The sequence below is a fragment of the Erpetoichthys calabaricus genome, chromosome 8, assembly GCF_900747795.2.
Source record: "Erpetoichthys calabaricus chromosome 8, fErpCal1.3, whole genome shotgun sequence".
NCBI lineage: Eukaryota > Metazoa > Chordata > Cladistia > Polypteriformes > Polypteridae > Erpetoichthys > Erpetoichthys calabaricus.
Window position 1 is genome coordinate 138,756,487 of NC_041401.2, and position 17,548 is coordinate 138,774,034.

At 40.9% G+C, this 17,548-nt stretch overlaps 1 protein-coding gene across 3 annotated transcripts in view; it reads right to left on the minus strand.

Moving 5' to 3' along the window:
- Nucleotides 1–17,548, minus strand: part of LOC114656110 (gamma-crystallin M2-like) — a 123,142-nt gene that overhangs the window by 39,308 nt on the left and 66,286 nt on the right. For 2 of the 3 annotated variants that reach the window (XM_051931404.1, XM_051931405.1), the window contains exons 2-3: nucleotides 10,021–10,263; nucleotides 7,705–8,024 (exon numbers count right to left, since the gene is read on the minus strand). In XM_051931404.1, the coding sequence (XP_051787364.1) occupies nucleotides 7,752–8,024; nucleotides 10,021–10,263 (516 nt within the window). In that variant the 3' untranslated portion in view covers nucleotides 7,705–7,751. Of the gene's footprint in view, nucleotides 1–7,704; nucleotides 8,025–10,020; nucleotides 10,264–17,548 lie in introns of those variants that run through there. The other variant, XM_051931406.1, reaches the window with a different exon arrangement.

The window sequence follows — 17,548 nt, forward strand, 5'->3', positions numbered from 1 at the left end:
TGGAGTCAAGAACAAAGGCTCAGCTAGCAGGAGGAAGAAAGGCCAGTATGGATAGAAAAACAGACACAAGAAATCAGGAAAAAACACTTTGCAGGATCATAGAGGCAAGTAATTGGCAACAACTCTTTGTCCTGCCTAGAAAGAACCTGGAGGCAGGTGGGAATGTCATGGGACAAGAAGATAAAATGTAGTAAAAAAAAAAAGTCTAAACCAAAAATCCTTCGTATCTTTCACCAAAGCCCAAATAGAAACCAAAATTCATAGTCAACAGTCAAAGCCCAAAATCAGTACACGAACGTCAAGCAAAACCTCAGTTTTATCTTCAAACTCAACCTTTACCAACCTCTGAAGCCATGCCCCCTAATAATGGGACACAACATTGTGGCAACAAGGCCACAAAAATCTTGATGCCCATGAGAAGAAAAAAACGTGCATAAATAAACTGCTGACATTAAAAAAAGACTCAAAAAAATTTTTTTTGAATTGTGATAGATGGTTCATGGCTTTGGGTGGATTTTAAATAAATAATCGTGACCCATGACATGCAGGATCCAGTCAGTGGGTGGGTGTGTGCGATTGCGCTGTCTGATTGAAAATGCTTAGGCAAGTGTGAGTGCCGGTAAGGCACCTCATTATTGCTGCAGAAGGAGCGCTGTCTCACACCTGTGCCCTGTTAGGACAGCCAGCATATAAGGAGGCTGCAAGGGACAGAAAGGGAGACAGAAAAGGGACAGAGAGAGCAGAAACAGAAAGCCATATGAACAGCATTGGGTGGAAAGGCAGGACAAGCCAGCCAGACGGTGTGTGAGAGGCAGCGCAGTTGTTAGCCCAGCGAAGGATCTGCACTCTAGGGGCAGATCGTCCCCACTGAATATTTGTAGAGGAGTGGGTGCAATTGTGGCTGAGTCCTTGGGATCCAAGGCCAGCCAGCAGAGTGAGAAGGATGATGGGAGGACAACTGACATCGTGCAGTCCGGCTGATGCTACTTGAGGCAGCTAAGACGAGGGTCGGGTGATGAGGACCACAGGTGCTGGTGTCTCCACTGGCTGCACAAGCAATAGGTGAGCTGGGGAAACAAAAATGGTGTTTTGCTGTGCCCTTCTGATGGAACATTATGGATCCAATGACTGTGTTGGTTTTATTCTCATTTTGATTCTGGATTTTAAACTCACACACTGTCACTATTTTAACAGATTATTTATTTACTTTATATTTGAAGAGAACACTGCACTATTTGAACACTGTTTCTTTGATTTTGTTTTACATAAAAGCACTGCACACTGTTACACCTACCCCTTGCTATGTGAGTGTCCTCATTTGCCCAGCTCATCCTCGGTTACGTTATCGACTGTAGTGGGTTCAAGAGGGTCCCAAACAGGAGTGGGAGCATGGAGCTAACTCGCACCATCATAGGACTTGAATTCCATCTGCATCAAATTCTAGAAATAGCATTATGTTTACATATAAGAGAAAAATTGAAAATACTGAATGTAACACACTGCCTGGTAGACAAGGCACATAACTTGTATACTCAGGTCCAGAGAGGCTTCAGGTTTGGTGTTTTGCTTTCTGTTTATTCATACTTTTTACTCTTCCATTGATGTATTCCTTCCATAAGTGTCATTCATATTACATGCACCATTTTTGTGGCCTTTTTGGTTTCTTGTTGTTTGTCTAAAGTGGAAGAGTTTCCATGTTCAAATTTATATTGAACTTTGGCATTTGTGTAATGATTATTTACCTAAAAATCTAAAGACAACACAGTACCATATCATTGTTATTGCACAATTTTCAGGGTATACCAACCATATGTTCTTCCTACATGTGATAGACCACATCTAAGCTAAGAGCAGGAAATCTTAACATCATCAACAGATGGCTGCTGTGACCTTAATGGGCTCATTGACTTCTGAGTGACTTCTTGGATTCTTTTTTTATGAGAATATATACATCCCACAATAATCCACTCTAATGTACAACAAAAACATGCCCTGGCTTAACACAGAAGCAAAGACTCTGGGAATTGAAGAACTGATTTTTAAAGGAGATGACACTAAATTCAGATTACTAAATATGAAATCCAATACTGCATGGCAGCACTCAGGTCCCAATTTGAGGCGACCCATCCAGGTAGGCACGTGGAACATCTTGTCTCTCTGGCATTATGATCACCTTCCTCTGCTGTCGGAGGAGTTTTGTAAACTCCACATTTCAGTGGCAGCACTCTCTGAGGTGCGCAGACCTGGGACCTGCCAGATCTCTGTAGGTGGGTACACCTTTTATTGATATGGTCACTCTGATGGCTGTTATACTCAGGGAGTAACTGTTGCTGTTGCGGATCGACTCCTTCTGATGGAGTTCGATGTCACTCCTTTCAATAAGCATAATATGAGATAGATTAAGATCCAGCACCCTGAGCCGCATCTTTGGACTTGATACTCCAGTACTGGTGTGAGGTGAAGGAGATCAATCACATCCTCATGGCCAGATGCTGGAGGCTCTTACAAAACTGCAGGAATTACAGAAGTGTCCAGTTTGTGAAATTTGGCCACAGACTTGCTGTTGCTACTCTGAAGATCCAGCTTAGGTCCTGTAGGCTACCACCTACTAGGAGATTGAGGCTGGACCTGGCCACACTCCAAGATCAGGCAGTTTCTATTAAGTTTCCACAAAGTTTGTAAGAGGAACTTACAGATTTGATCCTAATTTGATGTGGGAGACCTTGCGTGAGAAGAACTGAAGGTTGCTGAGGGTTGTGTTGGTGATACCTGTATGCCCAGAAAGAGGTGTTTCATCTTGTAGAGCACCCTGGATATCATCAAGTCGCAGCGCAAGGCTTAATGGCAACTCTGGTCTGTACCAGGAACTGAGAAGGACAGCTGCGAGGGCTCTGAGGGCAGATAGAGGAATCTGTGAGCAAATGACACACCATCTATGGTCTAGTATATCTGAATCTATTCCTCAGAGAGTCGCAATCAGCGCAGGTGATGGAACGGTCCTTACGGATGATGCTGCAAAAACTTTGAACAGGTGTGGAAGGCTGATCCTCTTGCTAGGACATTGGACATCTCTGGGTTCATGGTTCTTGAGGCTGACCCTTCAATTACCTGTGAACCACCCAGTCTAACTGAGATTGCACATGTGGTGAACCAACTGAGGGTAGGGAAGGGTGCAAGGATCTGTGGTATCTGGGGTGATCTTCTTCAGGCTAGTGGGTAAGGCTGCCCTTTTTGCATTGCAAGCAATCTTGCTTCCATTTGGGATAGGGGCATCATCCCAACTGACTGGAAAACGGGACTTGTTGTCCCTATCTGGAAAGGGAAGGGTGATCGCCTGGATTGTGGCAACTACTGAGGGATAGCACTGCTCTCAGTGCTGGGTAAAGTCCTTGATAGGGTCATCTTCAATAGGAGCAGTCTGGTTTTATGCTTAAGAAGTCTACCATCGACCACATCCTGGCACTGAGGGTTCTCATGGAATGCAAACGTGAATACCAGCAGAGTTTCTTTGCAGCGTTTGTGAGTTTTCATAAAGCGTTTAACTCAGTTGATTGGGCTGCCCTGTGGGAAATCCTGAGACGTCACAGGATCCTCCCAAGGTTGCTGGATATCATGGCCAGCCTGTACTTTGGTACTGTGAATGCTATGCAAAGTGGAGGCAGAACCTTGCTCCTATTCTGTACAATGCTTGCATGGACTGGGTGTTGGGCAGGGTTGTGGGGTCCAGCAGCTGTGGGGAATCTATTAGTGAAGAAAGATTCACTGATCTTGACTTAAAGTGATCTTCTTCATCTCCACATTGCCAACAATCCCAGGATCTTCAATGGAGGCTCTGGTCAGAGCTCTCGAGAGACAGAGCGAGTAGTCTGAGTGTCTGGGCTTGCAAGTGTCCTAGATAAAGATCCAGGCCTTTAATGACCGCTTGGGCACAGCGTATCTGTCCGCAGAGATAGTGTTGACCTTGTTGAGAGGTTTACTTACCTCGGCAGTGACATTCATATCTCTGGCGACTCTTCCTATGAAGTCAGTTGATGAATTGGGCGAGCATGGGGGGGGGGGGTCATGAGGCCGCAGGAAGTGAATGTGTGATGTTCCCAATATCTGTGCAAAAGGATGAAGGTCCAAGTCTTTAGAGTCCTGGTGCTTCCAATTATGCTATATGGTCATGAGATAGGGACGCTATCCAGTGACCTGAAATGAAGACTAGACTCCTTCGGTACAATGTCTCTTCTGAACATCCTTGGGTACTGCTGGTCTGGCTTTGTGTTGAACAAGCAGTTGCTCATGAAGTGCAGAATGAGGCACATTGCCTGCATTGTGAGGGAGCAACAGTAACGGCACTACAGCCATGTGGCACGATCCCTCGAGAGTGATCCAGTATGCAGGATTCTCATTGTTGAGGACCTGAGAGGCTGAACCAGGCCAAGGGGATGCCCACGTTCAGTAACACCTGGCTGCAACAGATAGATTGTCATTTCCAGGGGGTGAGACTGGACCATGTGTCTGCCATGGGGGGTTGCTAACCAGGATCCCAAGCTGTTTCGGGATGTTTTCACCCAAGCTGTTTTCATTGAATTGGGTGCAGCAACGCACTATACCAGTGCATGCTCCCCAACCTAACCTGACCTAAAGTCCAATATGGATAAGGGCCTGTCAGGAATTTGTTTGAGATCATTCTAAGTTAATTTTTGGATGTATTTTTGTTATTTCTTTTATTGTTGTTTGTTATCATCATCCTTTGTTGTGAGTTCGTCATGGAACCATTTTGTAAAAGTTTTTTTTTTTTTTACTGGAGTCACCATTTTCTGCAGTACGTTAATTGGCCTAACCATACTGTTGTTGGTGTGTATATAATTATTGAATGTAATGCCATACCTTTTATAAAAGATGGAGGTACACTTCATACTTCGAATCATAGGCCAAACCGTGAAGGAAAGGCAACCAGCTTAGGGTTTGGATTTTGACTTCTGATTGTTTATTGATTTGTGATGGTTCAGGTTCAGCTTCATGCCCCCAGTTCTGTTTGGGAGCCTCTTGAACCAGGCACTATCAATACCATAACTGAGATAAGCTGGGCAGATGAAGACACACACATAGTAACAAGGGGTTAAGAAGGTGCCAAATTGCTTCTATTAAACTCCAAAAACAAATCAGTGTCCAAACAGTGCAGTGCTCCAAATCCATTAAATAAATAAATAAATAAAAACAGTATTTGTGGAGGTTAAACTCCTATAAATAAATCCATAAAAACAAGGTTAAAACATGCCAGGAATCTTTTCTAAAAATGTCAGCCCCTTGTTTTTCCATTTAAAACTGATGTCTCTCCATGCTGTGAGACCCAACAGGCACAGACAACCTACCGATCTGCTTGTGTCCCCGCCACCCATCTCGTGTGATCCACAGGACACAGCTAAGCCTCCACCCTTTTGACTGCCATCTCTGGCCTTACAGTGCAGTCCTCCGGAGTATTGTTTTTGTTCCTGTTCTCATACTCAACAGGAGCAAGTGCCAGTTCCCTTGAGTACCAACCCCATGCTCCTCTCACGGGGTTCACATTCCTGTCCACCTCTTTCCTTCACTTTTGCACTAGCTCTCTCTCACTCCTGCCATTAACCTCTGTATCTCTCTTTCATATTCCTTTTGTTTCCTTTCATCCCGTGCAGGCTCCTTTTTTATGCTGCTGTCTAACTGGGCACAGGTGCGAGGAGCCGCCCGCTCCACTGGCATCATTGAGGCACCTGACCAATCTGCCCACCTCTGCACATGTATGTGGCGTGGTCAGCCAGGTATCCCAATTAACCACGGAGCAAAATGCATCTGTGCCCACTTGGTGCCTGCACCTTCTTGAAGTGCAATTATTTATTTAAAAAGGAGCACCTATTGTTTAGCCAAGGACCTACTATACCACATGATTTCAATTTTTTTTTTATTTCAGTATTTGGTATTCCTACTCAGACATGCTTTGAACCCTGTGCCCCACTTATAATTCTTCTTCTATATTGTCCTTTAAAAGCCATTCCTCTTATTCTTTTGGATTTGCCATTGTGGCCTGCAAAGGGGGCGCTCCAGCTGCCCAAACCCGACACAAACAGACACAAGGCACAAGTTGAACACAACACACAGGCGTTATTAATTGAGAATAGCTGGTCAGTTGTTTCCCACAGCACAGTAATAATAAATCACAGTCACAAAAAGCACAAAGCATCACACTCTGCAGCCCTTTGTCTTTGTCTTCCCTTTCTCTCTTCTTCCTCTGTTTCTTTCAGCCTCCATTCCTCATCCAGCAAGGTTTGTCACCTGTCTCCCAACTCTGGTTCCTGGAGCAGTAGCAGCTAGCTAGCTCCTTTTAATTTGCACCAGGGAGCACTTCCAGTGGCCCATGAGCATGGTCTGAAAGCACTTCTGGGTGAGGAGGAAGCCCAATGTAGTAGGGCTCTGCAGCCCCTGCAGCACCCATGGAGCCCAACAGGACTGTGCTGCACTCCAACTCCCATGAAGCCCTGTGGTAATCCATGGTGCTGCAGTAACCCAGGATGGCTGCCACCTATCACTCCAGGGGAGTTAGTGCCCTGTGCTTATTCTCTCCCCTTGTCCTTCCCCTACAGAGGCATTCTAGCCAGGTAAGGACCCTTGCCCATTTGCCACACCTTATTGCCAGATATACATAACAGTTCAAAAGCTGAATATAGGAGCAAGTGAGAAAATAAAATAAGAACTAATAACTGTCAAAGTGTCTGACTAAGTCTTTAGTTAATTTTTACTTTCATCGGAGGCAGCTAAAAGGACCAAAAGAAGGTAATTCCACACCAGGCCAGGGGGTGTAGGGTGTAATAACCCTTTCTCTTTTATCCCTACAGACCAAACACGGGAAATTCTGCCTGGGACTTCTAACATCATTTCCGGTTCCAGGCCCACTGACATAATTTCACTTGACCTGGCTTAAAACCCAGCCATCTTCCAGCTGTGAATCTGTTCTGTTTTGGACTTAATCTCTACACTACTGTGCATCCAATTTTGACTTTTGCAGCCATTATTCAAGTATATGGGTGGCTCTCCCAAACCTTTTTTACGTATCAAGGTGTATTATTTTTACAATGGAAATAAGATTAATCAGCAGAATAAACAGCAGCAATAAGATCTGTGACTTGAACTCCTCCTTATTATTCAAGAGCCTTTTTTAACCTGTCTATATAACATACCAAACAATAGGAGAGGAAGTCTTCGGAACATAGTTTTGTTAAGAATGTTACAAACCTATGCCATACATTTTTAGAGAGAACTGTAAAAAGGGAAAGAATTATTTTTGCAAGATAGATATATAACAGAAATGATCAGAAAGAAACAATAGTCAGATATCACTAAAACACAACCTAGAGAGCTTTGATAAGTAGTCCTACTGAGCACTGCTAGGGAGAAGGAGTACCTTGTTACAAGGTGTCTCCCAAGTACGCCAAGGAACTGGAAGTGGGAGACGGGTGTGCGATTTAGCATGTTGCCCAATGAATGCCAAAGGCCTGATAATGGGGACCTGAGCCAGGATATTGAAAATTGACTGTTCCTGTTGGTTGGGCATCTCCCCTGCTTATCCTACAAAAGATCTTACAGCAGCACTCAGTGAAGGGTGCTATGCAAAATTAACTGAAACCTGTTAATATTGTCTCCAGGGAACATCATTAAAAACACTGAACTTGCAAATTACTTGAATAATTTTATTTTCAAAACAACAAATGCTAGATATTATAATGAAAGATTCAGCAGATATCCATGATGCGCCTGAAGGAGCCAATCCTAGGGTTCATGCCTCCCCAGTCACTATATCTCCTGTACTCTCCGGGCCTCAAGAAGTACTGTCGTCCTCTGTAGTGGGGCTGCTCGTACATAATCCAGTAGCCGTCCACATGGCAGGAGTAAATATCTGGATATCTGAAGCGGTCCTGGACAGACTCACAGTCATCCATGAACTCCATCATCTGTCCTCCAAAGTTTTCTCTCTCATATATCTTCATACGGTGTGACCCTCTGTGCTGTTGATTGGAAAAGGGGATTTATTGAATAATTATTGGTAGAAAAAAGATGTGGTTATACATCTATTGATGTCTAATGATACTGTATATTTATTGATCTTATGTTTTGCACAGATTCCTATCACTAAGGGCATTTTCACACTCATTGTCCGTTTGCTTTGTTCTGAATCAGGGGACATTTCATTACTTTGTTTCAATTTCCATTTACTTAGGTTGCATTTCACACTGTAAACTTTCATGCAAACTAAACATACCAATAAGCATCTCGTAAGTGTGTCGTGGACTTCTTTATTGGGCAGAAACATTTTTCCCATGGAAAAACTATCATGGTGGGATTTTCCGCATCGTTGCAAATTCCATAATTATTAACTGGAAAATAACTTGAAAATGATGCATTACTAAGTTTAGGTGCTGAAGGTCACGTTTTAAATAGCCGAGTATACAAGAGAATAACAGAAACTGATGACTGTTGATGGTAAATATTTCAGTTTTGTGACAGTAGACTTAATCACCTAATTTTCATTTAACTGAAAAATGTTTCATATTTACTCTCTAGGGGCCACAATATGAATGAAATTTCAGTTTAGTCTATTTCATTGTCTACTGTCTTAACACTTGTACATATTTGTTAGTAATGTTTATTTTGCAATGCTTGATTATGTGCGCATTGAGAAGATGCCCCATCGGCACACATAGTGTATTCATGGTGTAAGATTAGGACATTCGATCGGGAGTTTTGCAGGGCAATTCTGTTCACTTCTTGCTGTTTCTTTGTGTGTTCTAATTGACTCAATCACAAGTACATTTTTTTTAAACAACTTCTGTCTGATCACGCGCTCAGAGACTGAATCAGGTTCTGCTCTAACTGAGCAAGTCATTTTATACAAAGTGTGTTGTATTTGTACCTGTGTGAATATTTATTTATTTTACCTTTTTGTTGTTTTTAATGCTCCCTGTTAATCATCAACTCATTATGCTGTGAATGAGATTCCACAATTACCAACAGAAGACGCTCAGCATGACTGCAGCAGCATACAAAATGTCATAGATAATGCACAGTATTTCACGTAGTTAAAACAGTCCCATGCAGGATCACATTCAGACCCCATACAAACCATTCCAGGGTTCAACTGGCACTGCACCTAAACCACCTTTTCCAATGGGTCTCGGTACTGTTGTTTCAATTCACACCAGAGTGCAATTGGCGTGTTCACATCTACCTAACCAAACCAGGATTTCAGGGAAATCACACCAGAGTTTGAAAAACCTTCTCAAATGAACTAGGTGTGAAAACATCTGGTCTGCACTGTAGCACAGATGCCTAACGGATCTTGTGTCATGGTATTGAATTCTAGGTTCAATCACTGTCTGAGTGGAGTCAGCACAACCTTCCTGTGCCTGCATGAGATTATTTTCCTCCTATATACCCAAAAGATTACCAAAACCAATTAAAGATGGCCCAGTGTGAGTGAGTGAACTGTGTAATAGACTGTCCTGCACACAATGGCTGCCACATTAGGCTCCAAACTGTCCTAGTCCTCAGATGGATAAGTGGCTTTGAAAACTATTTTAAGTAATGTTGTGTCGTGTTATTTCATAACACTAACCCATACATATGAACCCTTTAACAAACATGCTAGTACAATCTAAAAATAAAAATTTTGCAGCTTCAATGTAGGTTGAAATCCTTTTCTTTGTGACAGAAAAGGTGTAGTTTTATGCAAAGTATTACAACATTACAATATACACCAAATAATCTACTTCCTTCTATTGACATTTTGACCCAGACACGAGTGGCAGTGGAAGCAAAAAACACTCAACTGTGAGACATTCAAAAATGTAAAAATCTGTGACACTCATGGGAAATGCACTTGAAATACACAACAAATAAAATAGCAACACAGAATCCTAGCACCATGTTGCCAACTAGTCTAAGACCAGATACCACCATAAATTAGTCCACTACTTTTAATACTTTTTAAAATATAAAACTTACTTGAGGAACCATACGGCAGGACCTGATATAATCACTGTAACCCATCCAGCGCTGGTAGTCAGGATACTCGCCCCTTCTCAGGAAGTACTGGTAGCCCATGTAGTTGGGGCGCTCATAGACCATCCAGCAGCCGCTCTCCACCCGGATGGAGTTACAACGGCTGAAGTAGGAGTGCAGGTCAGTGCAGTCGCTGCTACATTCATAGTAGCGACCCTGGAAATTCCTGTCTTCATAGAAAATGATCTGTAAGATAAGAACAAAATAGTAAAAGCAAAATTTCACTTTTGATAATTCAAGAAATACAGAACTGCAAAACATGTCCTTACCTTGCCCATTTTTGAGTTTCACAAACTGACACTGAAAGTCTAGTACACAGTAAGGTTTTTATACTTTTACACTGTACAAAAGACTTTTGTTATTCTAATGTATGGACCTGATGAATCAGCTATGTGCTGCTTTACAATGTTCCTAGAATCTACTTTCATTTGTACAGACGTTGTAAGGAGGGTCAGTGTTTATTGAATCCTAATTTCACTTGTCATGTATGGTTAACAGACTACATCCTTTCCATTGCCAGACATTTTAACTTACAGTCTATTGTTTTCTTTGCCATTCTGTCAGTAGAGTGAGTCCTTAACAGGCTCTACATTTTTCATTAAGAATGATTTTTTTTTTTATCAAAGTATTCTTTAGAGATTTTCTTTCAATTTATCCCAATCTTTATTCTGATTTGTTTTTAAATATGACAATAATCTCCACAATGTTTTGAAGTATAACATACATAATAATTCAATCAGAGCCAACCTCCCTGTTAAACTAATATGGCTTGAGAACCCTAACCCTAAACTGACACAGACAATGGGCGCTTTACTCTGCTAATGGTAAAAGATGTGCATAAGCCAATCTTCACAATTTTACCTTAAAAAGAAGATCTTTGTTTGTACTATTTTAACAAAAAGTGCATGTCAAAACATCTTAGAAGGGCCCGTAGCACAACTCAGCAGTATCATTATAATCCATTCAATTCGATTCAGTTTATTTTTGGCTCTTCGCTGGGTGTAGGCTCAGAGTGCTGTGACAAGTATATTACATTAGAAACACTACAAGTTACTAATTACATAATGTGCACACATAAAGATATAGACTTGTTTAAACACACAATAAAACAAACCAATTACAAAGTGTTCGACATAAATTGATCTTAACAATATACAACGGTGGGCAAAACTAGGTTTACAGCTGTGAGTATGTGAGGCCAGCAATTTGAGCACTTACGTACCTAAGTGTACTGTGCCATTGTGACATTCTTTTGAGTTAATGAAGTTAACAAAGCTATTGAGTTAATAAAGCTATTGTAATAATCATAATGTACAGTCATATGAAAAAGTTTGGGAACACCTCTTAATTCTTTGGATTTTTGTTTATCATTGGCTGAGCTTTCAAAGTAGCAACTTCCTTTTAATATATGACATGCAGTATGGAAACAGTAGTATTTCAACAGTGACATTAAGTTTATTAGATTAACAGAAAATATGCAATATGCATCATAACAAAATTAGACAGGTGCATAAATTTGGGAACCCTAACAGAGATATTACATCAATACTTAGTTGAGCCACCTTTTGTAAATATATCAGCCTGATGAGTGTCTGGATTCTGGACGGAGGTATTTTTGACCATTCTTCCATATAAAATCTCTCCAGTTCAGTTAAATTTGATGGCTGCCAAGCATGGACAGCCTGCTTCAAATCATCCCATAGATTTTCGATGATATTCTAGTCAGGGGACTGTGACGGCCATTCCAGAACATTGTACTTCTCCCTCTACATGAATGCCTCTGTAGATTTCGAACTGTGTTTTGGGTCATTGTCTTGTTGAAATATTCCACCCCTGCGTAACTTCAACTTTGTGACTGATGCTTGAACATTATCCTGAAGAATCTGTTGATATTGGGTTGAATTCATCCGACCCTCGACTTTAACAAGGGCCCCAGTCCCTGAACTAGCCACACAGCCCCACAGCATGATGGAACCTCCACCAAATTTGACAGTAGGTAGCAGGTGTTTTTCTTGGGATGCGGTGTTCTTCTTCCGCCATGCAGAGCGCTTTTTGTTATGACCAAATAACTCAATTTTTTGTCTCATCAGTCCAAAGCACTTTGTTCCAAAATAAATCTGGCTTGTCTAAATGAGAATTGGCATACAACGAGCGACTCTGTTTGTGACGTGAATGCAGAAAGGGCTTCTTTCTCATCACCCTGCCATACAGATATTCTTTGTGCAAAATGCGCTGAATTGTAGAACGATGTACAGATACACCATCTGCAGCAAGATGTTCTTGCAGATCTTTGGAGGTGATCTGTGGGTTGTCTGTAACCATTCTCACAATCCTACACATATGCCGCTCCTGTATTTTTCTTGGCCTGCCAGACCTGGGTTTAACAGCAACTGTGCCTGTGGCCTTCCATTTCCTGATTACATTCCTTACAGTTGAAACTGAGAGTTTAAACATCTGAGATAGCTTTTTGTAGCCTTCCCCTAAACCTTGATACAGAACAATCTTTGTTTTCAGATCTTTTGAGGGTTGCTTTGAGGATCCCATGCTGTCACTCTTCAGAGAAGAGTCAAAGGGAAGCACAACTTGCAATTGACCACCTTAAATACATTTTCTCGTGATTGGACACATCTATCTATGAAGTTCAAGGCTTAACGAGCTAATCCAATCAATTTGGTGTTGCAAGTAATCAGTATTGAGCAGTTGCATGCATTCAAATCAGCAAAATTACAAGGGGACCCAAATTTTTGCACAGGCAGTTTTTCACATTTGATTTAATTTCATACAACTAAATACTGCTTCACTAAAAATCTTTGTTCGGAAAACACCCCAGTACTCAGATGTTCCTAGGAAATGAAAGACATACCACTGTTATCTTTTTTTGTTGAAAGTAGAGTAAATTATTATGTAGGCTGAGAGGGGTTCCCAAAATTTTTCATATGACTATACATGTATTTTTCTGTATGAACAACTGTAAACCTACTTTGCCTACCCCTTTATATCCATTATGATTATTCCAGATAGCAGTATCCCTGGAGAAAATGAATCTCTGGGGGGGGTCTGCGGTCAGCTTTAACATAAAAAGTCAAAGTCAGACACAGTTACAGTCTTGGAGTCACAGGCAGTAAGGTGGGCACCTGAAATATCATATTGAATAGTGCAACTTCACAACACACATGGAGAGATGATTCTGGTTTATTTTCCTTGGGACTGTGCCATCCACCTTTTATTTTCAAGCAGTTACTACTGCTTCAGTTAAAGACAGGTACATGCCAGCTTTTTAACGTTTTCAACTGTGTTTCTTCCATCGTTCAAGAATTGGATTGTCTTTCTTTTTCTTGCATCAGAGGACTTTGTCCTTGTGATTTGTTTGTTTTATATGGGTGGGGGTTGTGGCATTTGGTGGGTGTAAAAAAAATAGAAAATACCGGAAAAGGTTTGGGGCACGTCCATGTAATGGAAATGTATAAAAGCTAAATGGTTCTTTTTACAAAGGGTAAAGAGATGTCTTTTCAGATGGGAGTCAAATACAGAACTCATTTAAAATGGCTGAATTTCCAGGTATATGGTTTCCAGGCAGGAAGGGGAGGGTCCAGGAGGGCGGACAACAGAAGTGACATCTGAGGTGGAACAGCCATCAATTTTCCATTCTGCAGAAGGAGGAAAGGAGAAGGCATTAGAACACAGTGCCAACCCCAGGTACGACAGGTAATTACCATCACCAGAGCCCTTAACCCTTTAAATTCAGCACCATTATTTTGGACCCACAGCCAGAATTGAGCAATAATACAAAATGTTTTTAAAAAAACATTCATTTTCTAATTTTTATAATTAAACTACAGTGTTTTTCCATTAAAATGGCGTATTGTATATCCCGATACCACGTTGCAATATTTTTCTTTCTTCTTTCAAAGATGGCCTAATTCTTGTATTACTGCAGCACAGGCCTTCAATCGTACCCCATGCCTTTCTTGAACATCCTCATTCAATTGCATGGCATTTGATGGACACACTATTATCTATTAACTGAGGCAGGTGTTTCAACTATCAAATGAGGCCATTTTCCACCCTATACGTTTTCTGCTTTCTATATGTAACCCCCTTGCACAGTCTTTCCTTCTAAAGCAGTGTGTGAGGCCCTGAGTTCTTTAGTTTGGTATTGCCACCCAATAGTTAAATTTACTTTCAACCATTTAGCTCATTTGGCTCGTAACAAATCACACTTTTCACTCAGTTTAAAGAACAGAAAACTTTCTCTTTACTTGAAACCAAGAAACAGACAACCAAACATTTGCATATTATAACTATGTACAACACGATAAAAAAATACAACAATGATAACCTTTTTTCAAAACTATGCACCGTCTTTTCAACACTACTGGTAAGCTCACCGTTAGTACATATACCCTTTAAGAGCAATTAGTCAGTCCGTTGGGGGCCCCAAACCTAGTTCAGGTGTGTAGTGGCCAACAAACAAAATAGCACTGGCCCCTTCACTTGAGCTTTACCTCAAACCACATAAATCAAACAAATAATTAAAAAAGCTGTCTTCTTACAGTTGTGTCTCACTTCAGCGTTCCACTAAAGTTATCCTTTCTCTCTTAACGGCATTCAACTCTAATCCACGTGTGTTCTCTCTCCCCTCTTTTACTTCTGTGTTCCTCCAGTCCTCCCTTTTTCTCCAATCCTGTCCCTGTGTCTACCTGACACAACCTGAGGATTGACCAATGAGGGAGCACTAACAGGTGTTAAGCTAAGCTTTATGCCCCTGCTCTGTTTTGGGTTACAATTAGCAACCACACTTATTTTAATTATGACATTAACTTTATTAACAAAATACATTCTGCAAAATCTACCCTGGTTACATATATATATCAGATTTTATTTTCTTTTGTAAAGATGTTTTTGAATGTTGCAACTATTAGTGTTGTAATTTGGATAAACAGTATAGCTTCTTTACCAACCATATATGTATTCTGACAAAATGATACATGGACCTTCAATAATGGATATGTACGTTATAGACACTTATTTGAAAACAGTAAAAGTGGGGAAAAAGAATTTTGTTTTTTGTACTGCTACAAAACAGCCAATCTAGATATTTTACTTATAGATATTTCATAACAATTTTTTCCTGGGTGTTCACTAACACTTTTATAGTGTTTGGAAGTTTATTCCAATACCTGTGGAAATAGGAATAACATTCAAAGTGCATTTTTTGGTAAAAATGTTACTGAAGTTTACAACTTATTCTGCATACAACATAATAACTAATACTTCTGATGTAAAAACGATGAAAGAGAAATGTCTGACCTTAATTTTGTGGGATAGAACATGAATATTGAGTAAAGAATGAAGTTATAGCCAGTGTATAAGAAGTAGTCTCAAAACACGAAAAAAGGTTTGGGGCAGACACCCATATATTGTCCTTAGCTGCAAAAAGGCAAAGAGAATAGCAATGATGTGCTCTGTTTAAGTTCTAAAACTGAACTGATCTTGTTAGGGAAAGATGGCGGATTTTTAAGCCGAAAGTTGAAGTGATGTCATCTAGCCGGAACCGGAAGTGGTGTCAGTCTGGGCACCAGAACCGGAAGTGGCATCGGTCTGGGCACCGGAAGTGGCATTGAATTAGGCAGGATTTCCCGTGTTTGGCCTGCAGAGATGCTAGAGGTAGGTTTAGTGCACCCCACCACCCCCTGGCCTGGCTGGTAATTACCTCTACTTGGACCACTCAGCTCCCTCCTAACCGCACATGTGTGACACCAGTTAGGTCAATGTACCAGAAAATGCTGTCACATGTGTGTGCCCGAGAGACAGTTTAAGGGCTCATTTGAAGGTAATTTTCCACCAATCCAGTGAGTGGTGCTGTGTAATAATGCTCTCTCTTTTCCTGCCTGTACAGACCAGAAGACTGACAGCTCTCCTCCAATGATGCCACTTCTGGTGTCCACCCACCTGGACTCACCTCTTCCTGCCTGGCAGCCATAAGATCAGGAAGGACCACCATCTTCAACAGCTGGAATAGGACTCTGGTCTAAGAAGACTTGTTTTGCGTGTTTGTTTTTTTTTTTCAAAGTTATAATTATACAGGGTTGGTCTCAAAGTGCCCCAGAACTTTGACTTTGAAGGGTGAAGCTGCATTCCAAGCACACACACGTGACATGGGGAATACAGTTTGTTTCGTGCATTCTTATTGTCTCATATGGCCTGTTTATTTGAATGCTTCTTTCTTTTGAATATATTTATGTTTTGTTTGATGTCTTTTACTTAATTTAATATTCTCCTAATTTTCTACTTTCATTCTATAAATTATTGTTTTTCTTGAATTACCACCTTCATAATTTATTAATGTTACTAATTTGTGTTGCGACCATCTTCAGAGTAAAGGATAAATGAGTTTAGACTTGTCCTGACCACTTTTTAGATTCAACCACTATTTATTTTGAGTGGGAAAAATATTATATGAGCTTATAATCATTACACTAACAGGATCAAAAGCAAATGATGTCTTTAATCGTGACATAAAAATTTAAAAAGACAAAGACAAAACTTAAAATCATGCAGCTTTCTTGGTCTAAACCATAGAAATGTTTGATTTTATTTGCTTTGTGCCCTCCCCCACCACAACCTATTATCTATGGGGGAGGAGTGAAAGCTTTAGATTTATCAAAAATTTCAATCTCCACTTTTCAACAGATCTCAATGTTTTAGAGACCCTTAATACAAAAAACGTTGATATCTCAATGATGGGTGTGTGTCTTTGTGTCACAGTTTCTTGAGGACAGTCTAGAGCTAAAACAGCTGGACTGAAAAATACCATCCTCGAAACTTAAGCCTGTTATGAGATGAAGATGTGCTGATTAGTTTTTGAGCCCGTAGCAGTGCTACAACTTAAGGGACTTCACTTTCCAGCTGCCCCAAGTGTATTGCCCTGATTGGATGTTTGAGAACGCAGGGGCTGCTGGGGACAAGAGGGGTCGGCTGGAATCTTGTAAAGGAGCCAGCTAAGCTGAAAAGGAGGCCATTGTCTGTGTTTCTGTTCACCCGTTTGTCTCGTCTGCCATATCCCTGTGGAATATCATTTATACCCTGGATCGTGAACCTGTAAGGATGTATGGACTGTCTCGTACCGGACTGTCGTGTGAGTAGTGTTGGATTGGTAATTGTGCTTCATTGGAGGGAGTGCTCCCCAAATCTCACCCCTCGCCACATCAGGACTTCCAGGAGGACTGTTTATTACATTACCTATGGAAAGCTGCTCCCGGGATCATCATCTTTTCCTCCATACCACTTCTTCTCTTAAGGCTGCACTGGGACTGATTCATGGATATTGTCGTGGGTCTTTGTTATTAGGTGATTATTTTTGTTTGTTGTATTTGTTATCGCTATAGGGGAAGGGGAGTGTTATCTAATTATTTATTGTTTATATTTATTTGCCATCTAATATATTATTATACAATACAATACAATACAG